General features: G+C 47.0%; 1 protein-coding gene across 1 annotated transcript in view; it reads right to left on the bottom strand.

The window, feature by feature from the left end:
- The window catches only part of LOC141141188 (ribonuclease H1-like), a 42,358-nt gene that overhangs the window by 4,594 nt on the left and 11,872 nt on the right, over positions 1 to 25,892 (bottom strand). Inside the window, exon 7 of the mRNA XM_073628883.1 lies at positions 24,260 to 24,384. Within this exon, the coding sequence (XP_073484984.1) occupies positions 24,260 to 24,384 (125 nt within the window). The remainder of the gene's footprint in view (positions 1 to 24,259; positions 24,385 to 25,892) is intronic.

Raw genomic sequence — 25,892 nt, 5'->3', positions numbered from 1 at the left:
CACCTGTAAGTCTTATGCCCCACACGGTCGGATTTTCCGACGGAAAATGTGCGATAGGACCTTGTTGTCGGAAATTCCGACCGTGTGCAGGCTCCATCACACATTTTCCATCGGATTTTCCGACACACAAAGTTTGAGAGCAGGATACAAAATTTTCCGACAACAAAATCCGTTGTCGGAAATTCCGATTGTGTGTACACAAATCCGACGGACAAAGTGACACGCATGCTCAGAATAACTAGAGATGAAAGCTATTGGCCACTGCCCCGTTTATAGTCCCGACGTACGTGTTTTACGTCACTGCGTTTAGAACGATCGGATTTTCCGACAACTTTGTGTGACCGTGTGTATGCAAGACAAGTTTGAGCCAACATCTGTCGGAAAAAATCCTAGGATTTTGTTGTCGGAATGTCCGAACAAAGTCCGACCGTGTGTACGGGGCATAAGTCTCGCAAAACGCCTTTCAGGACAACCTTGGGAGAGGATAACCGAAAAACTTACCCTAGGGTGGGACCACTGCCTGCAGTACCTTCCTGCCGAAGGCTTGATCTGCGGAGGACAGCAGGGCCAACCTATAGTGTCAGAGAACTGACAAAAAGTTGGACCACGTGACAGCCTTGCATATTTGTTCGGGCGTAGCACCGGCCCTTTCAGCCCAGTACACAGCCGTTCTCTCAAAATGAGCAGCAATACCTGAGGGGGGGTATGTCTCCTTAGCTTTGTAGGCCTGTGATTGCACATTTAAGCCACCTACCCAAAGTACTTTTTGGAAGCTTTCGCCCCTTTACGTGGTCCTGAGATAATATCACAAAGAGCATTTGATCTTCTAAACTCTTTAGTGACTGTTAGAAAATGTAGCAAGCATCTACTTACATTCAGTGTGTGGAAAGCTTCTCCTGGATTGGTAGGAGCTGAGGAGAAAGAACTGTTTCCTCTGAACAGTGAAACATTGAACAAACCTTACGCAGAAATGCTGGATCCATGTCAGGGATTACCCAACCAGAAAAAACCTTTAGAAAGTGTTCCGTGACCGCCAGGGCCTGAAGCTCACCAACTCTTCTGGCGGACGTGATGGCTACAGAAAAAAAAACCCACACACACACACACACACACACAGGTACCTGTTAACTTTTCTAAGAAGTATTCCAGGACAGCATCCGAGAGATAGGATCCTCCTCCCTGAAACAGGAAAGACATTAGTCCACCATTATAAATTTGATAGTCTTACCTGCATACCTCAGTTATATTAAAGCACTGAAGGAACCCTCCGTAAGCTTAAAGCATCCCCATTATACCTGGTATTTATCGTTTAAGGGTGGGAACTAGTGCTGCCCTGGAAGACTTAGAAAAATTTACCAGGTGCCCAACTGTTTTCTCAAATAGTCTTCCAGGGCAGCATCCGAGAGGATGTATCAAGCAATACTTACTAGGGTGGGGATAAAGACTGGAGCACCTTGCGACCAAATGCCTGGTCTTGGTCAGACAGCTGGTCTATACAATAGTGCCTTGTGAAGGTACTGAAGCGCAACCAAGTCACTGCCCTGCAGATCTGCTCCGTAGTTGCCCTGCTTTTTCTGCGACCACAGTAGCCCAGGCTCTGGTTGCATGTGCTCTGATCTCGCTTGGAGGGATGAGGTTTTGTGCCTCATACGCCTTCTGTATGGCCATTCTTATCCATCTGCTGATGGTATTTTTGGATGCCCGCTTTCCTTGGTTGACTGCCGCAGAGGATAAAAAGAGGTAGTTTTTCGCCAATCATTTGTTCTTTTGAGGTATGTTAAGAGTGTGTTTCTTACATCGAGCTTGTTGTAAGCGTCTTTTGTGTTGTCCATAGCTTTTGGAAGCGAAGGGATGATATTTTGGGTTGTATGGAACATTGAAGAAACCTGGGTAGAAAAGCAGGGTCTGGCGAGAGAATTAATTTGTCCATTTAGATCAGGCAGTATGGTGCCATCATGGAAAGTGCTTGAATTTCACCCTCTTCTGGCCAATACCAGGGCCACGAGAAGTGCAGTTTTTAGCGTGAGATTTCTGTTTGAGCCATCTTCCATTGGTTTGAATGGAGGGGAGAGAAACCCCCCCGGGTACTGTGGACATATCCCAAGTTGGAGTTCTGTCCATTTTAGTAGGTCTAGCTCTGTTAAGTGACCTTAGGAATCGCTTTATCAGCAGATACTCTGCAAGTCTGGTGTTCATGAACGAGGAGAGTGCCGCCACTTGTACTTTTAGCGTGCTTTGGGAGAAGTTTGTCTGCTCCTTGTAGGAAATCCAGAATTGTCGAGATTATCCCTCTGTCGGGAGTCTGTTTTTGTTCCAGGAGACAAACTTTTCTCACTTTCTCGTAGATTGCTCTAGTCATGGGTTTCCTGCCGTCTAGGATGGTGTTGATCACTCTGACAGCCCTTTGTTTTGAAGCCTTATCCTTTCACTAACCAAGCCAAAAGCTTCAGTATTCTGTGATTTTGACGGTTGACTGCCCTGTGATGATAGATCTGGACAGTCTGCCAGTGTCATTTGAGGCTGGATGTTGAGGTTAAAGTGGTTGAACCATGCCCTTTGGGGCCAGTGCGGTGCTATGAGCATCACTGTTGCTTTCTCTGCCTTTATCTTTTGAATCACTCTTGGGATTAGGGATGTGCAGATAAGCACCCCTAACCCTGGGGCAGTTGGAGGGAATGCATAACTGCCATCACCAGCTTTGGCTGAAAACATCTACTCCGCTGTTGCCATCTGTGGGATCCAGTGAGAAGAAAGTTGGTGATCTTGCTTTCGCCCTGGAGGCGAACAGATCTACCTCGGGTACCCCCCACGTTTGCGTGATTTGTGCGAAGGTTGTTAGGTTGTGACCAGTCTGTTTTATGGTCTTCCGGCAGGAAGTCAGCACGCTTGTCTGTTCCTTTCAGGTGGATGTCTGATATTGATCTTATGTGTTTGTTTCTGCCCATAACAGGATTGTTTCAATCAGGCTCATCAAGCTTTAGGACTTTATCCCCCCCCCCCCCACCTGTTTAGGTATGCCACTGTTACGTCTCTCCCCTGTATCGCTGGTTTCAATGCTTTTAATGCTTCACCCACAGCTTTTAGTTCTCTCATGTTTGAGGCTTGGGACCATCTAGGAGTTCCATTTCCCCTGTGTGCTCCCCAACCTAGGGTGCTGGCATCGGTGGTAATCCTGACAGGGTTGGATTGAACCCATCTGCGCCCTTCGATGTATCGGGGAGGGTTGAGCCACCACTGAAGCGTTTGACTGGGGGTCGGGACAGAAATGGACTTGTCTAGGGATGAGTGGTTGCCATCCCACTGGGACAGAAAGCAATTCTGTAGAGGTCTCATGTGAATCTGCGCCCAGGTGATGGCTGGGATTAAGGACAATCAATCCTAGCACTGCCATTCCTTGTCTGATCGTAATAGAGTTGGTCCCTCTTAGAGGTTACTGCCTGCATATTTTTGTTCTTTTATTTTGTTAGGAAGGTTTTGGTTAGTCTGGAGTCCAGTACATAGCCCAGATACACAACTCTGGCTTGGGGTCAGCTGTGATTTTTATGTATTTACTATCCACCCCAGGTTTTGTAGATAGGGCATACTTGCGCGCAGATTGTTCTCTAGGGTCTCTGTTGAATCCGAAAAGAACAGTAGAGCATCTAGGTATGGTATGACGCCAATGCCTTTTCTTAGGCTCTTTAGCGCTTCTGCCATTATCTTTGAAAAGATCCTGGGTGCAGAAGAGATGCTGAAAGGGAGAGCTGTATATTGCAGGTGTATGGTGTTTGCCTACCCTTGTATTGCGAACCTCAGGAATTTAAGGACCCTCCTTTAAGGGGACATGTAGGTAGGCATCCTGTAGGTCTATCGTGGCCATTGTTCCCCGTGGTAGGATATTCGAATAAATAGACTCCGTCCTGAACTTTTTGTATTTTATTCCTGTTGAGTGGCTTGAGGTTCAGTATGAGCCTTAGCTTGCCTGACTTTTCTTTGCAAAAATATGAGAATAAAACCCCATGTTTGTTCCTCTTCTTGAGGTACATGGCAAATCACTGACCTAGTAGATTTTCCGTGGACTCTAAAAAGGCCTTTACCCAATCTTCATCCTTTGGTAGTATGGTTACCAAGTACTTGATTTGGGGTGGTAGAAAATTCTATCGTGTAGCTCTCTATGGTGCGTCGGATGAATTTGTTTTCTGTTGCTTTCATCCATTGGTGGGCAAAAGCTGCGAGTCTGGCCCCCACCTGAAGACAGTCGTTTTTTATTCTTTGGGTTAGGGGGCTTGAGGATTTAATCACCCTTTCCTTTTGTGTTGTTCCCAGTGCTTCTTTGCTTCCAGCTTGTTGAACTTTCCGAAAGGGCACCTTCCCTTGCTTTTTTTGGTTTGGGGAAAACCCTTGTTTACTGCGGTCCTGTCTAGCAGTTTCTAGGTCAGGCCCGAATAGCAGATCTCCTGTGAATGGGATTCCACAGTCTGTTTTTAGAAGGGATATCACCTTCAAGACTTCAGCCACAGGGCTCTTCGGGCTGAGTTCACTAGAGCTGTGGCCCTTAAAGATATTCTCACGGTTGCAGCTGAGGTATCCACTAGAAAAGCTGCCGCTCTGGTCAGTGTGGGGATGTTTTTTTTTTACCAATTCATCTCTTGGTGTGTCACTCTCCAGTAATTCTTGTAGCTGGGTTAACCAGATTAGTAAGGTGCGGGCTGTGCAGGTGAAAGCCATTGCTGGATTCAGGTTTGCCGCCCCTGCTTCCCAGGCCCTCTTTAAGAGGGCTTCTATCCTCTTATAAATAGGGCTGCTTAAGGTATCCACATTGTCGAAAGCCAAGTCGGGATTTGTTTGCGACTCTTGCTCAAGAGGCATCCACTTTGGGGCATTTAGCCCAGGTTTTAAGGTTTGTCTCTGCGCTTGACCGCTGCTGGTATGGAGAGAGAGTTTTCTCTGGGTCTGCCCACTTTTGACAATGTCTGAGTTTGGTGTACAGGAAATGTTCTAGGTTTCCTGGGCTGCAGTCCTTTATTCATCTTGTCATGTAGTGCAAGCTCTGTGGCTTTTTGCCCTTTGATACCCAGCATGACGGCTATAGCTTTCAGAAGGTTCTCCTTGTGAGAGGAATAAGTTGGCCTCTGAAGCTGAATCTTCCTCCTCAGAGTCTGAGCATAGACCATCAGATTAGTCAGAATCCTCTTGTTCTTGTCGCTTTGCCTGTTCCCTGTTACTCGAAGGGACACATGTCCTGCTGGTAGAAAACATAGCACAGCTGGTAAAGCCACGGATGGGCGAAAGCATCTATGCCTACAACCCGATCTTCTCAGAGTGAAAAAAAAAAGCCCATACTTTCAAGTTCTGTTGACTCGCAAACAGATCAATTTGAAGTTGCCACCCAAGCTTTAGTGATCAAGACATCTTGGTTCAGACTCCACCACTCTCCTTCTGCTTAGGTCTGCTAACAGATTCTGGGATCCCTTTAGATGGACCGCAGACAGAGGCCACATTTTGTTCTGCTAAAGGAAGTAGCTGACTGGCCAGCTCCAGCAGTCTTTTACTCCGGGTTCCTCCTTGCTTTAATACATAAGCTACTGCCGTTGTATTGCCCGAGAGAACTTGTACATGTTGTCCCGACTGATGAAAAGCTAGGAGTCCCAGAAAAACAGCCTTCAGTTCCTGCCAATTTGAGGACTTTGGGGCTTCTGCTTTGGTCCAGGACCTTTGAGAGGTTTAGCTGTCCAAGTGGGCTCCCCAACCACTCATGTTCGTTGTTAGACGCATGTCTAGGGGAAAAACCCAGAGGAGGCTTCTTGCTAGGTTGGTTGAAGTCCACCAGAGCACCCGTTTTGAGGTGAGCCTGATCCATTTTCTAAAGGCTCCTGGTGTGACCATCTTTGTAGGATGTTCATCTGGAGAGGCCGGGAATGTAGTCTGGCCCACTGTATGGCTGGAATAGACGCCGTGAGGAGTACCAAAACTGCCATGGCTGATCTGACTGAAAACCGAGAGATTAGTCTGAATCTGTCACCGATTGGATCTTCATCTTTTCTTGTGGCAGAAAAACTTTCTGAAGCAGCAAGTTTATTGTATAGCCCAGGAACTTCATGTCCTGTGCTGGTTCCAAATTTTTCTAAAATCAGGAGCCAGCCTAAGTTCCTGAGGTGAGCCTGAGACGACTGAAGATCTCAAGACCTGTTTTTTGGAATCTGCAAAAAACGGGTCATCCAGATAGAGGATGACCGAAATGCCTCTTAGCTTCAGAGGCTCCAGAGCTTTCACCATTATTTTTGTAAAGATCCTGGGGGAGGATGAAAATCTGAACAGCAGGGCTCTGAATTGGAGATACCAAACTGAATTCCCCAGGTTAAGAGCCAGACAGAGAAACCGCTGAGATGCCTGAGCCATAGGGACATGCAGATAAGCGCCCCTAACCCTGGGAGGTGGCGCTTTACACAAACAGGCTTGTAGTTTTTTTCCCCCACTGTAGGTGAAAGGCAGACAGACAATCTTCCCCCCACTGGGGTGAGATTGTCACTTATTCTTAGGGGGCTGGTCGGGGGGGGGTCTGAAGAGAACTCCTCTTCCCTTACCCCTTTGGGAGACCCAGCAGTTCTTCTGGTCCTGGTCCCCATTTTTGTGGGGCTGTTGAACAGCATGAAAATTCTTCTTGATTAGTTTGTTGGAAGGAAACACCTTTGTTGTCAGCTGTCCAAGACTGTTTCAAGGTCTGGACCAAAAATGTCACCTGAAAACACAATTTGATCTTGAAAGCTGTCACCAGTCCAAGTTTTCAGCCTGTCTGGCTGAGTTCACCAGCGCTGAAGATCTCAGACATCTTTACTGACTCAGCTGATGCATCAGCCATGTATTTTACAGCCTTCAGTATCAGCGGAAAGGACTCCAGTAATTCTTTCCATGATGTATCTAGCTCTGCATGGCTCTTCAGCTTCTTTACCCAGCATTCTAGGTACCTTGCCACTAACGTGGAAGCCATAGCGGGTTTGAGACTGTCAGATGTGGAATCCCACGCTTTTCAAGAGTCCACCCTTTTATCCATCACATCCTTCAGCACACCCCCATGTCTTCGAACGCTAGGTCCGTGCGATGGGAAAATTGTGAGAACACGGCATCTACTCAGGGTTTTATTCCAAACCTCTGTCTCCTTATCTTCAAAGGGGAACCTTCTCTTGAAGGTTTTGGAAAAGACAGTGCCTATCTCAGGGTCCTTCCATTCTTTAACTGCGTCCGAGAGGATCTTATGGACTGGAAAATTCTGTCTTTAGTGTCATCTAGTCGTTACATTTTATCATGAACCGATAGTTGCACCTTTTCCTCCTGGATCTCAAGAGTAGTATAGATTGCTCTCAAAAGATCTATTTCCTCTAGTGATAGCTTGTACCTAGATGCTCGGCTATCATCTTCCTCACCTGAATCCTTGAGGGGAGGGAAGAGTACTTGTCTCTTCATCCCCTGAGTCAACAACCTCTGCCGTTATAGAAGGTGGATGCCCTAGGGCTGGATGGGGGATGCTGGGGCTCAACCTGGCCTGCTGGGCTCCTGGCCAGCATACATTTGACCAAGCTTGGAGTTTGTAAGCTCTCGTACTGAAGAGAACAGATCCTTGTACTGTTGGGAAGTTTCCTCTTCAACCAGCTCCTTAACACAGGACCTGCACATTGCTTTTTGCCATGAATCTGAGGGGATTCTTGCAGGATGGGCATTTCCTCTGAACTGGTAGATTTGAAAAACACACAAACTCACCTAAGCATCCCTGCATACTTTCCTACCCTTAGTGCAAATAGACCTCCACCAGACAAAGGAAAACTCTGCCCCAAGCAGTGCCAGCCCCAGCTTAAATGCAACCACCAGACTGCAGGATCCAACCAAAGTTACCTCTGACTACAGCTGCAGGCTCTCTGCAGGGAGGAGCCCACAAATATGCATATAAGCCCATGTGGCAAAAAAAAAAGAAAAAAAAAAAAAAAAAAAAAAAAAAAGTACCACTGTACCCCTTACCTGGGCCTGACCGGTGCCTGCAGCACCTGCTTCCGCCGTTTGTCAGTCTCTTATCCATTCCAGCAGAGTGTATGCAGTGGGGAACTAAGAAAACCCATCTGGTTTTGAAAAACCCGGTCCCAACGTCATCAAGGGCCGGAACTGGAAACACCAGTAGACAGACCCACCCCCTTGGTCTCTGCGTTCCAGGCGACTGGAACCACTTGTCACCCCGTCCCCACAGGAAGCTGCATTGCTGGACATGACGTCACCCGCCAGCTGGGACCCAGAACCGACATGCGGGACACGCCAATTGGCAGCCCGCCCGGCCACCTGGGCCATGCCAGCGGACCCTGGGCACACAAATGCCGACACCTCCTTGGGCTATTGCTTCCCCTGAGCTGGAGAGACTGGGGACTCCGGATCACCCCTCCACCTGTACCGTGGGGTGCTAGGATGGTCACTGCACACAAGGCAGACAATCCTTAAGGCAAGCCTTCTGCCTCCACCTTGGAAAAGGCGCAGCTCCCTGTTCCAGCATGTGCTCCCACCATGGCGGAGGAAATAACTGAAGCCATGGTGGAAGAGAAGGGATTTAAAGGCTGCATGCGTTTCCTGGAAAATGGGCAGAGCTGCACTCTCCCCAAGGTTGTCCTGAAAGGCAATCTGAGAAAGTATCCTGGATGTAAGGAAGCTACCACTGAGTGTACCAAGTCCATGCAAAACCATAAGACTTAAAAAGGTGTACAAGGTCTTTAGATGCAAAAGTAGAAGGACACAGTCCATCATTGTAACTAAAAGGATTGGAGTAGAAGCCCCTGAATTTTACTGCAGATGTAACCAGGACCATGACTCCCTGATCCAGGAACCCTTGATTGCAAATTTGCCAGACGCTGTGGGGAAATACTTGAGGCAAGAAAAAAAAAAAATCCAGCAGAAAAGACATTCTATCTTGTAGCCAGACGAGATTACCTCCAGAACCCATTTATCCGAAGTGTGTAGGGCTGCAACTAACGATTATTTTCATAATCGATTAGTTGGCCGATTATTGTTTCGATCGATTAATCGGTTAATGACCTTAAAAAAAAAAAAAAAGTGTGGTGTATAATTTAGTTAATATGTAAAGTTTAAAAAAAAAGGCAATTCATTCTTAAATATCTCTATGCAGTGGTAAATATAAACAACCAACTATATGGTTAGGGAGCAAAATATTGAATCCACTCTGAGAATAATAGACAGAAGAGATATACTGTATATTCACTATTAGAGGAGATATACTGTATACACTATTAGAAGAGAAATACTGTTTTTTGGCCAATTTGTTGTTGGGCAGATTAAAAAATACAAATTGCTGCAAAAACGCATTACATGCTTTTCTGCAGCTTCTCCATGGAAGTATATTGAACCTAAAAAGCACCATTTTGCATTAAGAAAAAAAAAAGTCCTTGACCCTTTCCAAATACACAGCGGCTGAAAAAAAAGCATAGATGTGAACGTGTCCCATAGGAAACCATGTTAAATTAACTGTAGTGTGTTTCTGCAAAAAGCACCAAAAAACACATATATGTGAACCAGGTCTAAGACGTTTAGTAACATAATGGGGTTAAAAGAAACTAAAATGAGCCCTTTATAGTACAAAAAAAAGCAAATAATCGCAACTGTAAGGGGTTCATTTTTTTTACTGTAGAACGGTGAAAGTAATATTTACAGTAGCGATTTGCTCTTTTTGTACTATAAAGGGCTCATTTTATTTTTTTAACCCCACTATTTTACTGGCCGATTAATCGATTATGAAAATAGTAATCGATTAATTTCATAATCGATTAGTTGTTTCAGCCCTAGAAGTGTGAATCATCCAGCGATCTGCAAGAAGTTCCCCCATCTTAAATGGAGAGGAGGCGCAGCTTCATGCTGAAGCGGAATGCTCAGCAGGCTTGGACTTCCAAGAATATGGCTGCAGTGGAGGTGTAAGGCTTGGAGAACATGTCTAGGGAGGAGTCTTGGCCTTGAAATGACATTTGATAGTAGGAAAGGAGGGTCCCTTCTTGCAACGGAGTCCTTAACCTTCCTCGGGTCAAAGTGTGGTGAGTGGGGGTTCTGTATTGCTACTTGCAGAGCTGATCACAAGCTGTCACTGCAGCAGTGAAAAAAAAAAAAAAAAAATCCTACGAGTGGGCATTGAGGGAGGTAGCGTGGAAGAAGACACCCGCAATAGCCACTGTCCACTGGGCAGAGTAAAATGCCCCTCTGAGGGATATAAAGGGATCTACATGCAATCAACACAGGTGATTCACCCAGTCAGCTGTAGGAAATCTGGGAGAGATCTGTAGTCCTCCCAGCAAGGCATCTCCAAGGGTGAAAGACTAAGACAGTTTTCACACTGAGGTGCTTCTTGGGTGTTTTAGCGCTAGAAATGGCCTCTAAAAATAGCACCTGAAAACCGCTACCATTTATTTCAGTGTCTTTTCACACTGGGGCGGTGCTCTTGCAGGACGTTAGGAGAATCCCACAAGCATCTTTGGGGCTGTTTGGGAGCGCTGTATACAGCGCTCCCAAAGTGCTGCAACGCAACGTTTTAACCCCTTTGGGGTTAACAGCACCCCTCTAGCAGCCAAAAAGTGTTGCAAAAGCTCCACTAAAATGAGCAACGGTTTACCGCTAACGGCCAGCGCTTTCAGTATGAAAGCAGCCCAACACCTCTCTGAGTATGTGATCTGTGTGTTGGGCTATATCAGAAAGGGAATATAGGAGGGATCACCCAGGGCAAAAGGGATACTTGTACTCGATGCACTGAGCAAACACAGAAGAATACTGCTGGTTAGAGGCAAACCTGGACTTACTGATCTCCACTGATGAAACCTCTCCAGGCGAGGGACGAAACCTCTCCCAATCCTAGGTCGATCAGTCTCTTTGCTCTAAATGTGAGTGACAAAATGGACTCGGTCCGAGCATTGTATGCATTTGCCGAATACTTGATGGCAATGTTGGGGACTACCCAAATCCATAATATATGGCCTGTAACCCAACACAGCAATTGATTTTGGAGGGGGGAAGAGATACATGACAAATCCATTAACAAAAACTCATCTGGAACACCCCTTAGGCATGCTTTTAATTTTCAGCCCCAATTCCAAGTTGGGACACTGCGTAAAGTCTACACAAAAAACTGACTGCAACAATTTGCAAATCTCAATCATTTTATTCACATAAGAAAACATATCAAAAATGTTTAAAAACTGAAAAAACGTACCATTAAGAAAAAAGGTCATTTTGAAATTGATGGCAACGGATTTCAAAAAGTTGGGACAGGCAACAAAAAGCTAGCAAAGAAAGTGGTACAAATAAGGACGAGCTGAAAGAACATTTTGCAACCAATTAGGTTAATTGGCAACAGGTCATTACTGGGAAAAAAAACAAAAAACCCACACAAAGCTGTGTTAGTTCTTACTGATAGCCATTTCTAGTAGTCTTCCAAGGTAGCTCTTGAGAGATGGAGTTCCTCCCTCCAATAAGGAAACATGTTGCCACGTCCAAACTTTAAAAGGCGGTCCCTGGTCAGTCATCCAAGAGAACCGAAGGCCGAAATGTGAAAGACAAAACAAAAAACACAACCCCACAAAGTTAAACATTAGGGTGCAATCATGCTGCCCTGGAAGACTACTGGAAACAGTTACCGGTAGAACTCTGCTTTCCCCCCCCAGTCGTCTTCCAGGTCAGCCCTTGAGGATAACCAAGTACTCACCAGACCAGGGAGGGACAACAGCTTGGAGGACTTTCCTACCAAAAGCCTAGTCCTGGCTGGATATCAGATCCAGTCTGATGAATAAAAAGGTAGAGAATCTTGACCAAGTTGCCCTTGTTGAATGGGCCCTTCAATCTTTTGGCAGGGTTTCTTCCATAACTTCGTAGCACTCCAGTATCGCTGACTTGATACATCTAGCTAGCTTTTTGGACGCTCGTTTACCTTTTTGTTTTACAGCGTACAGGATGAATAGAGCGTCTGATGCTCTGAACTCATTGCTGATTTCAAGGTACTGAAGACATCTAATATCTAGAAGGCTTAGTTCTTGCTCCTGGCCGGTGAACTACAAAAATGAAGGTAGTATATCCTGGGATTTATGAAAAGTTGACGTCACCTTTGGTGTAAATCCCAGACCTGTTTGGATGACGATTCTGTCATCCTGAATTTTGAGAAAAGGCTCCGACAGCCCAGAGTTTGCCTATCCTTCGAGCTGTAGTGATAGCCACGAGGAAAATGGTTGTGTGTCAGCAGGCGTAAAGATGTTTCTTGTAGGGGCACAAAGGGGCTTTTGATGATTCCCCCTCAGTACCACTGACAGATCCCATGTGGGACATTGTGTCTTGGGTGGTCTGTACTTGGCCAAGCGCTGCAAAAAACCAACGGTCCTGTAGTGTTCGTTCTAGATACACCAACAGTGCTGCAATCTGGACCTTTAGCATACTGAGCGCTAAACCTTTATTAGCACCTTACTGTAGGAACGCAAAAATAGGTTAGTGTATCCATCTTTTGTCTGTTATTTTCAGTACACCAGCTGTTAAATTTACCCAGGTCTCTCTGTAGATGGCCCTGGTGTTCGGCATCCTAGCGATCAGAAGCCTCCACTCGAGTCCTTTCAATCTCAAGATGTCATCCTCAGTAATGGATGTCGCCCCTTGTCCATACAATCTTTTAAATGCCTCATGTCTTCAAATGCCAATGAGGACTGGAGACTTTCGATTCTCGTTCCACACCTCCTGTGGATCACTGAAAGGAGACCGCTTAAAGCAGGGTTCCACTCAAATTTTTAACTTAATCTTACCCCCTTCAGTTAATTGCATAGATGTTCAAATGCCGCACAAAAACATTTGTTATTTGATGTAATTACCTTTATATTGTACTTTGTGGCACTTCCTGTGTCTCCTCCCTTGGGAGTAGGCGTGTTTATTGCCTTTCCCCGGAGCCGCACTGTCTGATGGGAGCTTAGTGTCGGGCTTCCCAAGATTCGGTGCAGAAACAACGATCATGCGCGTGAACAAGCTGTGAATGAACAGCATTCACCGCATCCCGGAAATCAATGCTTATGGGCTTCACATGCCCACAAGCAAGATGGAAACAGCCAGCATCACATTTAAGTTATTCTTCAGTATGAAAACAGACAGACATATTACACCCAAACCGAGTACTATTTTGGGATTAGCAAAGTGTCTCAATGACCTTAAAAAAAAAAAAAAAAAAAATTGGTCGCCGGACTCCCGCTTTAAGGCTAGCTGCAAAGAAGTGCTTCTTTCCTGGGTCTGTCCATTCCTCACGGCATCCATCACCTGGTGGACCAGGAATACTTTGGAAATTTAAGCAAAAGAGCTTCCATCATAACATGACTTAATGTACAAGGGTCTAAGGAAGAAAAAGTCCAAAGTCTCATACAGCCCCCAGTAAGTCCTCTACATCTTCTAGGGACAATCTGTACTTGAGGCCTCTTTCCTTCTTCCTGCTCAAAGTCTGGGCTGTCTGTAGCTACTTCGCTAAGCGCACTCCTACCCGCTCATTCCCTCACTGTCTCCTGCGATCCTTAGATGACTGAATTTGGCAAGGCTATGGAAGAGGAATTTCCAGAGGGAGCTGTTGGAGATTTTTCTTCTGAAATAGGATTTTTGTACTCACCGTAAAATCCTTCTCTGTAGTTCACTGATGGACACTGCTCTATTCTCTTGACCGTAGGGTTATATCTTCCTCCTTTCAGGAGACCAAGCAGAACATGCATTGCATGTGGAAATACCAGAACTGTACAGTTCCGCCCAGGGGGCGGTCCCTCTGATATAACCCCCCAGCCTGCCTCCTGCAGCTCAGTACATCAACAAGCAGTATAACGTAATCAAAAGGAGGGGTGGGTGCTGTGTCCATCAATGAACACCAGAGAAAAGGATTTTACGGTGAGTACAAAAATCCTATTTTCTTTCATTCAGTGACGGACACAGCTCCATTCTCTTGACCGTAGGGACGTCCCCAGTGTCATAACGAGGGGTGGGAACAGCAAAACCAATCTTCACCCACAACCAGAAGTGCACACAACAGAGGAGTTACCCTCTGAAATCAACCGCAGTAGAATCTGCGGGCGACAAATGCATCAAACTGCATGAACAACAACATGAACTTTGTCCAACAAAAGAAAAGAATGTAAATTGCAACATTACAGGGCCGCCTGCATAACTTTGTGGCCAAAGCAAGCATCCGAAGATGTGCTTACATCAACCTTGTAGAACTTGGTAAAGGTGTGAACTGACGACCAAGTTGCCGCCTTACACACTTGGGAAACTGACGCTTGATGTCGGAAAGCCCAAGACGTCCCAATTGCCCAAGTGGAATGGGCTGACAGGAAAGAGGGGTACCTGCCCCTTCAAGGCGTAAGCCTGGACCACGATCTGTCTGATCCACCTGCAAATGGTAGTCGACGAGACCACTAGCCCTTTTTTTTGGACCAGCCACCGAAACAAACATTGAATTTGACTTTGGGAAATGGAGCCGTGGCAGACAGATATACTCTTAGAGCCCGGACCACGTCCAGGGAATGGAGGGCCACCTCTTTAGGATGTGTCGGCTTAGGACACAGACGGTAACACAATGTCTTAATTGAGGTGGAAGGCCGAAAATACCTTCGGCAAAAAAGGTTGCGGACGCAATACCACCTTATCCCTGTGGATAATCAGATAGGGCGACTTGCAAGACAAGGCCGCCAGCTCTGAAACCCTCCTGGCAGATGTAATAGCCACTAAAAAGACCACTTTCTGAGACAGGGTCAACAAGGGAATTTCCCTGATGTTCTCAAACAGCGGTTTCTGAAGCGGCGACAGCACCAGGTTCAGATCCCACGGAGGTAGTGGTGGACGCACCAGAGGAACCACATGCTGAACCCCTTGCACAAAAGTGCGTAACAACGCGTGAGATGCCAGGGGTCATTGGAAAAAAACAGCCAAAGCTGAAATCTGTCCCTTAACGGTGCTCAAGGCCAACTTCTGGTTCACTCCTCGCTGTAAGAACAGCAGGACTCTAGCCACCGAATAAGTAGATGGGCGCCACCCCATCTCCCCACACATGGAGATATAAGCCTTCCATGTACAATGATATATCTTCTGGGAGGAAGATTTCCTTGCCCTCAGCATAGTGGAAATGACCGAGTCCGGCAGACCTCGGTTCCTTAACACCTGGCTTTCAACAGCCACGCCGTTAAAGCCAGCAACGGTAGAGCAGGATGAAGTATCGGACCTTGCCCTAGGAGGTCCTCCCGCACCTGCCAAGGAACATCCGCCACCAGGCGTATCAGGTCGGCATACCAAGGACACCGAGGCCAATCCGGGGCAATCAGTATGACTGGGATCCCCTCGGCCTCCACTCTGTGGAGCAGACATGTTAACAGTTTGAGCAGAGGAAAGGCGCAAATCAGCCGGTACTGCTCCCATGGAACCAACGCGTCTGACGCATCCGCCCAAGGATCTTTTGTCCTGGACACAAACCTCCGCACCTTTCAATTGAGCTAAGAGGCCAGAAGGTCCACATCTGATGTGCCCCACCACAGGCAAAGAAACCTGAACACCTCCGGATGCAGAGCCCATTCTCCTGGGTCCAGCATCTGACGACTAGATAGTCCACCTGCCAGTTTTCTACTCCCGGGATGTATATAGCCAACAGGGCCGGTACATGTCGCTCTGCCCACCGAAGGATGTGAGTGACCTCCTGTGCTGCGGCCGAGCTTCTCGTTACTCCTCAATGGTTGACATATGCCACCGCTGTGGCGTTGTCTGACTGGATCCTGATCGGACATCCTTGTAGTCTCATCGACCATGTGGAAAGGCATAGCCTGATCACTCGAAGCTCGAGCACATTGATCGTTAACTGGGATTCCTCCCTCGACCAGAGACCGTGTCGATTGTACTCCCAATACTCCACCCAAGCCGGTCAGGCTGGCGTTCGTTGTGATCACCGTCAAATGAAGAGGAAGGAACGATTTCCTGGACCGAAGGGCCGGAGATCTCAGCCACCAGAGAAGAGAGTCCCTGACCAACTGGCTCACCCAAATCTGTCAATCCAGGGATAACGGAGATTTGTCCTGTTTCAACAATATTTCCCTTTGCAAGACTGGTGTGAAAGCCACTATAAGGCCCAGAACTCGCATGCAGAAACGCGACGACCACCTGTGGCTCCTCAACTGCTTCACCGAGGTCCTGAGAGTCTGCAGCTTGTCTGAAGGGAGAAGGACTCTCGCTTCCACGGAGTCCAGCAGTAAGCCTAGGTATTCCAGACGTTGAGTCTGCACTAGAACAGACTTCTTGAAGTTCAACACCCACCCAAACTCTGGTAGAGTGCATGATGATTGCCACATCCTCCCTTAATTCTGAGGCGGAAGCTGCTCTCAGGAGATAGTCTAGGTAACCCACGATTGCGATCCCACGTTGTTGCAACAACGCCAAAATTGGAGCCAATACCTTGGTAAAGACTCAGGATGCTGAAGCCAGACCAAAAGGGAGAGCCACAAACTAGTAGTGGTCTTCCCCTACTGCAAATCGCAGAAACCTCTGATACTTGAGGCATATGGGTATGTGCAGGTACACATCCCGGATATTGAGAGACGCCAGAGAGTCCCCCTGATGGAGTGCAGCGACTATGGAGCGAACTGATTCCATTATGAACCTCTGTACTTTCACAAAGCAATTGAGGGCTTTTAGGTCCAGGATTGGACGCACCCCTTCCTTTTTGGGGACTTCAAACAGATTGGAATAAAAGAGCTGGGAATAAGGGTATGCTGGAGGGAAAAAATATGTTTGGTGTCCAAGAGAGAAGCTCTATCTTGTAGCCCGATGAAATCAGTTCGTAGACCCATTTGTCGGACAGCCGAGAGGCCCAAACTACAAACTCCCGAAGGCGACCCCCCACCCGTGTGTTGGGCCTCAGTAGTCACCCTGTCGGACTGGGAACGTTTACCTGAGGTCCCGGGCAGATGAAAAAGCCTCTTTTGAGCGGAAAAGGAGGGCCCTTGCCTGCAGCATGGCTCCTTACCCTTCCTGGACTGTGGGAGCAAAGTGCTCTTCCCACCCGTGACATTCTTAATGTCATCTAGCGAGGCTCCAAAAAGCTGTTCACCAAGGAAATGCAAATCCGTCAGCTTTTTTTAGATGCCTGGTCCACAGACCAGCATTTAAGCCATATCAGGCACCGCAGCACCACTGCTGCTCTGGAGAGCAAAGGAAGTGTATCCAGGGCCGCATCAGACATACTTAAGGCCTTGCACCAATTGGTCTGCTAGTTCCACACAGACAGGAGAAGACTGCTGATTCTCCAATTCACGGTCCAATAATTTCGCCCATTCAGTAAGGGTCTGCGACACTAATGCCGTGGCCAGTACCGGTCGTAGTGCTGACCCCGCTACCGTAAGGATGGATCGGGCCACTGCCTTGGCCCTCCTGTCGGTAGGATCATTAAACGCAGGAGTCCCTTCTACCAGGATCGTGGTTACTTTGTTTAACCTGGACACTGGGGGGTCCACAACCGGGGGAGCCGACCATTTCTTACGAAGGCTCTCCTCAAAGGAGCAACGCACCGCCATTCGTTTTGGGACCGAAAAGGTCAGTTGCAGGCTACCCCATTCCTTGTATATGAACTTATCAAAGCAAGTCAGATACGGAAACACCTCAGGTGTACGGGCTGGCTTACGGGACCCAAAAGGGACCACCAACTTGGCAGAGGATCCTGCCGCACCGTGTATTTTCAGGGTATCACGCACAGCGGTGATAAGTGCTCCAACTAGAGCTTTTTCCCGCGCGGACATGGAATCATCCTCACTGTCCAATCAGTCCTGGTCAGCGTCCTCTGACACATCAGAATAGGGGCCACCAGTCACTGCGGGGCCCGAGTCTTTATCAGAGCTCTCCCCGGAGGAGGGGGGGGCAGGGCCATTTTACCCACCTTGCGCTCGCACGCCGTCTCCACCCTGGCAACGAACGATTCAAGGACCCCCGACAAAGCGTCCAAAGGCACCGCACTATTTGTAGGTGAGCCGGTTGCAATTGCAGGGAGATCTGGGAAAGAAATACCAGGTTCTGACGCCATGCTGACCCTTCCTGTCTGCCACCCCTGGGGACTTAGGACAAGGTGTATAGTCCCACCCTCCTAGCTGCTACAGACTGAGGGGTTCCCACCACAGGACTCACCACCCTGACCAAGAGCTGTGCCGTGCTGCTGCTGGCTGTATCCAGCGATAATGCACAGGTGTCCTGGAACAAAACACGCACTGTTCTGAGCCCAGGGAACAGCGCCGTGTGGAGAAAAAGTGCGCCAGGCTACAAGAAAAATGGCCACCGGGTGTCCTGTACATAGGACAAAAACCGCCACCCATGTTTCTCACAGGGATGTACCTAGATAATGGCGCCGAACAGCGCTATGGCAGCAGCATACAGAAGCCCAGACACCCAGAAACAATTAGTCTGCAGCATCCCTGGGGGGGGGGGGGGTGTGACAGGGACAGGGAGAGAAGAAAGGAAGAGGGACCCCCTAATCGACCTCCCAGGGAATGCCCAGCTGCTCAGTCCTGCCGAGACAAGAGCTGTACTTACCCTCTGGATGAGCTGTGGACATCCCATCACAGATCCACACCCGAGCAGTACGGAATGGCTGCGGGCCACGGCACACTGTGACAAAGACATCCGTAGTCCGGTCATATGTGTTTCCCCCGGAGCTCACCGGCCACCCCTGGAGCCTGAGGGGCATGTCGTGGCCGACCCAGCGCGTACCTAGGGCCTTGCACACGCTCGATGGCCAGGCTGGGGAGACTACAAGGATCTATATTTATCCAGTCCAGCCGGCTGTTGATAGGTGGTCACAGGATCTTAAAATCTTGCGCAAAAAAAAGGCAAAATCCAGAAAAAAAACCCCAGGACCAATAGTCCAGATAGGGAGCCTAGGTCGAAAAAAAAACAGCTGCAGGAGGCAGGCTGAGGGGTTATATCAGAGGGACCGCCCCCTAGGCGGAACTGTATAGTCACATGCAATGCATGTTCTGCCTAGTCTCTCCTGAAAGGAGGAAGATATAACCCTACGGTCAAGAGAATGGAGCTGTGTGTCAATGAACGAAAGAAAAATCTTTTAAGATCCTTAACAGTATTAGCCATGTCATCCCTCATGGATCCAAAAATTTGGGTAGATTGCATCCGACTTTAACCTGTCTATGCACACTTGACAATATTGGTTCTGTGTATTCCAAGGGCATCTTGGCAGCACATTTCGCACACCGCTTCCTGGGAGTGGGCTTTGGGTCTTTTAGCGGTTTGACCTGCAAGACGACAACACACAGGGGACCCCATGGGAGTAAGACAGAAGCACACTCCATATCATGAATACAGCGCACACCCGGTGACACTAGTAACCCCCTGCCAAGCTCCAGCTAGTGACCACAACCTAGCTGCTGTCCCACTATACTGGACACAAAGACACACCCCCCCCCCCCCGCACGCATGTCCATTTGTTTCCTGCTGGTGCCTTCGCCTCCTGGAGCCTGGGCAGATGGAATGTCATCCTCTTGCATCCTGACAGCGCGGATGCCACAGGACACTGTCTCCTGCAACCTCTCCATGTGTAATGGCACCAGCTGGTCATTCAACCACCCTGCGCCTTTAAGGGATCGGATCAGTTCCCCAGCGACATCATCCTGCCCTGGAAATAATGCACAGCGTCTTCTGGTTCATGCTCCCCCTTCCCGGCGGAGCTTGCCAAGGGGACAATGCATTGCCACCTCTCTTCACACCCGGGCCCAGAGGGAGAAGGATCCAGGACACCTCCCACCCGCTGCCAAGGAGGGTTGCCAGCTGCAGTTAACCTGACCTACACCTAGAGAAACAGTAAGGATGCACTCACCCACACAGCATAGAGGCTACCACTGCTTTCTCCCAGCTGCAGCCTGAGATGGAGCTTTCGGTGGTCCTTAGGCAACCTGTCTCCTCCGGACAGAACACTAAGACTGACCAGGGACCGCCTTTCAAAGAGGCAATGAGTTTGCTGACTGGAGGGAGGAACTCAGTCTCTGACCTGAAAGACTTGGGGGGGGGGGGGGGGTGTTGAACCATTTCAGAATGTTAAACAAAAATTGCAAATGCTTTAAACAGATCTATAGTACATAAGATCAACAGATTAAGAATCCGGAGAAATTTCTGTGCACAAGGGACAAGTGCAAAATGCAATATTGGATGCCCACGATCTTGGGGCCCCCAGATGTCACTTAATTTAAAAAAAGGCATGATTCTATAAATAGATATCACTGCATAGGCTCATGAATACTTCTAAAAATCACTTTATTTGTCTGAACACAAATCACCATACCATACAAAAATGCAAGTTAAAGCTTCAGCATGCAAAGAAGCCATATCTAAACGTGATCCAGAAAGGCCACCATATTCTCTGGGCCAAAGCCATTTTGGTAAGTTGAAAAGTGGAAAACTGTTCTGTAGTGAGGTGAATTGAAATTTTTTATTTTTTCCACAAATGGGAGTCACATCCTCTAGACCAGGGATATGCAGTTAGCGGACCTCAAGCTTTTGCATAACTACAACTCCCATGAGGCATAGCAAGACTGACAGACATGCATGACACCCAGAGGCATGATGGGACTTGTAGTTTTGCAACAGCTGGAGGTCCGCTAATTACATATCCCTGCTCTAGACTAAAGAGTGGGACACTTGTTGGCACACTGTCCAAAAGCCTGCATCTGTTGGTATGGGGGAAAATTAATGCGTTTGAATGGCCAGCTTGCGCATCTGAAAACGATAAAGGCTGAAAAAGATACTTACCGGCCACTTTATTAGGTACACCTGTTTAAATGCTTGGTAGCAAATTGTTACATCAGCCAATCACATGGCAGCAGCTCAATGCATTTAGGCATCTAAAACGTGGTGAAGACAACTTGCTGAAGTTCAAACAGAGCATCAGACAGGGGGTTTACGGGACTTTGAATTTGGCATGGTTGTTAGTGCCAGACAGGCTGGTCTGAGCATGTCAAAAACTGCTGATCTCCTGGGATTCACACACACAACCATCTCTAGGGTTTACAGAGAATGGTCTGAAAAAGAAAATATCCAGTGAGGGGCAGTTGTGTGGACAAAAATGCCTGGTTGATGTCAGAGGAGAATGGGCAGACTGGTTCAAGATGATAGAAATGCAACATCAACTCAAATAACCACTCGTTACAACTAAGGTATGCAGAACAGCATCTCTGAACGCACAACACATCAAACCTTGAAGCAGTTGGGCTACAGCAGCAGAAGACCACACGTGGTGCCACTTCTGTCAGCCAACAGGAAACTGAGGCTACAATTCACACAGGCATACCAAAAACGGACAATAGAAGATGGAAAAAATGTTGCCTGATCTGTTGTCTTGATTTCAGCTGCAACATTCAGATGACAAGGTCAGAGTGTGGCGTAAACATTGAGATGTAAGTTTTTTTTGAGCTTCATACTTACCTAGGTAGATGCAGCATCAGACCAACGCTGCATCTGTCCCCCAGCGTCTCTGCACTGAGAACCGAGCCACCGAACACCACAAATGGCACGGTTCTCACTCCTCCGAGCAGAGAGCTGCTGCTGTCAGCATCTCTTCTGCTCTGTTCCTCCATGCTCATTGGAGCACTAAGCTGTGGAGTGGTGGGGAAGCAGCCATCTCAGCAGCTCACTGAGACGCTGAGACTGCCATCAGTCAAGGCATCTGGCAGATCCAGACTTCCTAAGTTGGGATGGCGTGCTGCCTCAACTGATTTCAGTGACGTCAGCGGAGAGCAGACTTCAGACTGCTCTCCACTGAAAATGAGTCGCAGGAGTGCAAAACGATTTGCACTCCTGTGACCCTTAGGAGAAGCCCAGCCTAAAAAGCTCAGGCTGGACTTCAAAGCATGGATCCATCCTGCCTTATTACAATGGTTCAGGCTCCTGGAGGTAGTGTAATGCGTGGGGGATATTTCCTTGAATGATTTGGGCCCCCAAGTACCAATTGAACATCGTTAAATCATCACGTCCTACCTGAGTATTGTTGCTGACCATGTCCATCCCTTTAGGACTAGCATACCCATTGTCTGATGCCAACTTCCAGCAGGATAATGCACCACGTCACAAAGCTCAAATCATCTCACCACTTTTTTCCTGAACATGACAATGAGTTCAGTGTACTGCAACGGCTTCCACAGTTACCAGATCTCAATCCAATAGAGCACTTGTGGGATATGGTGGAACGGGAGATTTGCATCATGGATGTGCAGCTGACAAATCTGTAGCAACTGCATGCCATGTCAATATGGACCAAAATCTGAGGGATGTTTAACACATCGTTGAATCTATGCAGTGAAGAATTAAGGCAGTCCTGAAGGCAAAAGGAGGTCCAACCCAGTACTGGCAAAGTGCACCTAAAAGTGGCAGGTGAGTTGCAAGAATGGAACATTCCTCTCCCAAACACACCAGCAAATGGTCTCCTCCGTTTCCAGACATATACAGTTAAAAGATGATTACACCACCTACCTACACCACCTTAACGGACCGGTCACAATTTTTGGCATCAGGGTTGTACTCATTGATAGCTTTTTGATTTCCTGTCCCAACTTTTGCTGCTGACAATCTCAGAATCATCGCTTTGTTTTCATTTAGATTTTACACAACATTCCAAATTTTTTGTAATTGTGGTTGTAGATGCACCTACTGTCCTACTCCTGAAGGTGACATCAAACCCATCCGTTGAGAAAAACTGTCCTTCAATGACTAGAGAAAAATTCAGGAATATTTCCCCTGCCTGGAAAACTCAGGGCTGCACACAGCCATCAACAGACCTGAATAGCTGTGTGCAGATGCACTCAAGGTTATATGCAAAAAAAACAGAATCACTGGTGTATACCCAAGTAAAGCTGCGCACAGCCATTTAGGTCTATGGGCAGCTTCTTGACGGCACCTGGGCTTTTTAGTGTAGGGGGAAATACACGGAATTTACGTTCCACAGACTCAGACGCCACTGTCTGAGAGGCCTGAAGAAATAAGTGCACGGATCCTTTTAACTTCTTTGCCATGGCCTGGACTAACCCACCCTTCTTCACAGACTTATATTTATATCCAGATCCGATAGCCATGACCTCTGTTTACATCCATGGAGAGCCTGGCCACGCAGTACAGCCCCATAGATTTCAACCAGTTAACGCCCGACCTATAGCAAAGTTATGGCTAGGCAGGACTTTGACGATTTATCACCGCCTGTGTCCATCGGACACAGGTTGATGACTGAACAGTGTACTTGCCAGCTGCGGGTACCATGTGAACACTGACGAATCAGCGCCGATCACATGACAATTGTAAACAATGGGTGGCTTTCTTTCATGCCATCCATCGTGTACAATTGTGATGCCAGCTGTGATTCGTCACAGTGATCACATGGTACAGATATATATACAAATACATACCGATTTGAGTTATTTTCACCAAAGAAATGTAGCAGAATACATTGGTCTACATTTATGATGAACAAATATTTGCAAAATTTTATAACAGAAAATAAAAACAAGTTTTCTTCCCTTTCAAAATTTAGTCTTTAGTACATTTAGCAAAAAAATTAAAAGCCCAGTGGTGGTGATTAAAAACCACAAAGAAATCTCTAGTTGTGTGAACAAAACTTTGTTTGTGTATCGTGTTGCATGACCGTGCAATTGTCATTCAAAACACGACCGCACCAAAAGCTGAAAATTGGATTCGGCAGGAATGGTGTAAAAGTGCCCAGTATTGAAGTGGTTACAGCTAGTCTACCTTCAACTCCCAGTGGGGAGACAGTCCCATAAATGTCTACAGGGCCGTAATGTGCAGGCACAGCAAAGAGGGAGACTTTAACCATTGGGTGTAAACATAACAGATTCCGTAGTCATCAGATCTAAGTAAGCATATCTGGATTGGGGGGGTGGGGGGTGGGATCGTTTAGGTCAGAACACAGGGGCAAAAAGAACAAGTTCACTTTGGCTTTAAATTCTTCACCTGTTGCAGAGTAAGTAATGCATAAACCCTTCCACCATTTGTCCCAGAGACAGAATTTAAAACGTAAAGGCATTTGTCACTGAGCATATGCGTGTCTGGGGATTTTTGTTATCCCCCTTCACAAAAAAAAAAAAAAAAAAAAAAAAAAAACAACCCACACAGCTCACTACACTTTTTCTCCCCCATGTTGGTATTAAGCAGTTATCCACACAAGCAGCTCCATTTTATTTTATAGACCCTGCAATCTTCAAAATCTTACCCATGTGACATCAACTTCTTTACAGAGCTTGTCCAATTTCTGAAAGTCCTCCTTATTGACAACATCCCCACCATTGTAAGTTTTCCAGCCATTTTGCTTCCATCTAGGCATCCATTCAGTCGCACCTACAATTAATATAGCCACATGAGGCCTTGTACAGACTGCTTCACTTCCTCAATGAACATTACCAGTGGTTGTAAATCCTTGTATACCCAGTGAAGTACTGCCCACAGGTAATACACATGAACCAAGCCTACATAAACGTTGTACCTGTCTATCTGCAGTCTTCTCTAAATCTGTTCAAAGTGCAGAATCCCTCACTTTTAGATTGTAAGCTCTAAGAGGTCGGCCCTCTGATTCCTTCAGTATTAGTGTATTATATTTGTAAACAACAACTTTGAGGGGGTGGAGAGCTGAAATTGCACACTGCAGAGCTCAGCTGATTGGAAGGGAAGAGATACACCCCCTCCACACAGCAACAGAGCTGAGGCTGTTAATCTGCTGGATGTTTCTCCTGTCACCATTTTTCTCTTGGTGTCAGATGTGACTCATGCAGATAGAGTAATGAAGCAGCAGACAGAAAAAACACTTAGTGCTCTTAATTGAAACAAGTACACACTATAGATCGATATTGCTTTGTTCATATTTCATGTCTAAGGTTTACAACCACTAACAATTACATTGAAAAGAAAAAACCTGCACAGATTTTGGAATGCAATCAAAATCAGACAGTTGACCGTTACATGGCAAATACAATCATACTACTCCCCTCTTCAGCAAATTAACTTTCCATGGGGGGGCAGAGGAGCAGTCAAAATAAGCAATAATCCTGTTCCACTGCACTAAATGTCACTTCCATGATTTCAGATAACATGTTAATGCTGTATTCAAGTTGACAAACACTGACTGCAAATGGAAATTCTGTATAGCAGGGATAACAGGTACAATTTTTTTTATCAGCCCTGTTGGAGAGCTTTAGTGAAATTTCAGAGGTCTAAACAGACCCCGATGTCTCACTTTTGAGAGAAAATATTGAGTCCTCAAGCTATCTCTGCAGCCTCAACTGCACAGTGAACAGGAAGAGCTTCCTGTTCATTCACAAACTGAAGCACTGTAAACACCGCTTACTATGCTTCAGTTAATGAATGAAATCTCTTTTTTATTGAAGAAGAGGCCAGTGAATGACATTTACCAGCCCCTTCACCACTTATCTTGAAACTATCCCCGAAGGAGCCAGTGGGAGGGGGAGGGAGAAAAGCCAGTAGTGCTGCAAGGGATGGGGGACCCAGGCAACGGAAGGGTGGGGAAGCTGGGCAGCATTTACTAAAACTGATCGCCTGTATTTTCCTCCTGCAGAAGCTGAAAAGCCAGCTTTCAGCTGCAGCATTAGAAAAATACAGGTGATCAGTTCTAGTTTATGCCGCCCCTGCTCCAGGGGTTGGCAAGTTAGGGACGCAATCTACCCGTCACCAGCCATGTAAGGTATGGAAATTTTAGCAATACAAAAGGCTGCAGAAACGGATAAAAAAAAAAAAAAAAAAAAAAAAAAAAAAAAAACAGCAATGCATTCCTATGGGCAAACAGATGTCGTCCGTTTAAATCAGTTTTTCGCCCGCTTCCGCTCAGGTCTTTT

The sequence above is a fragment of the Aquarana catesbeiana genome, linkage group LG04 (genome assembly GCF_042186555.1).
Source record: "Aquarana catesbeiana isolate 2022-GZ linkage group LG04, ASM4218655v1, whole genome shotgun sequence".
Lineage (NCBI taxonomy): Eukaryota > Metazoa > Chordata > Amphibia > Anura > Ranidae > Aquarana > Aquarana catesbeiana.
This window is presented reverse-complemented; position numbering and strand designations above follow the sequence as displayed.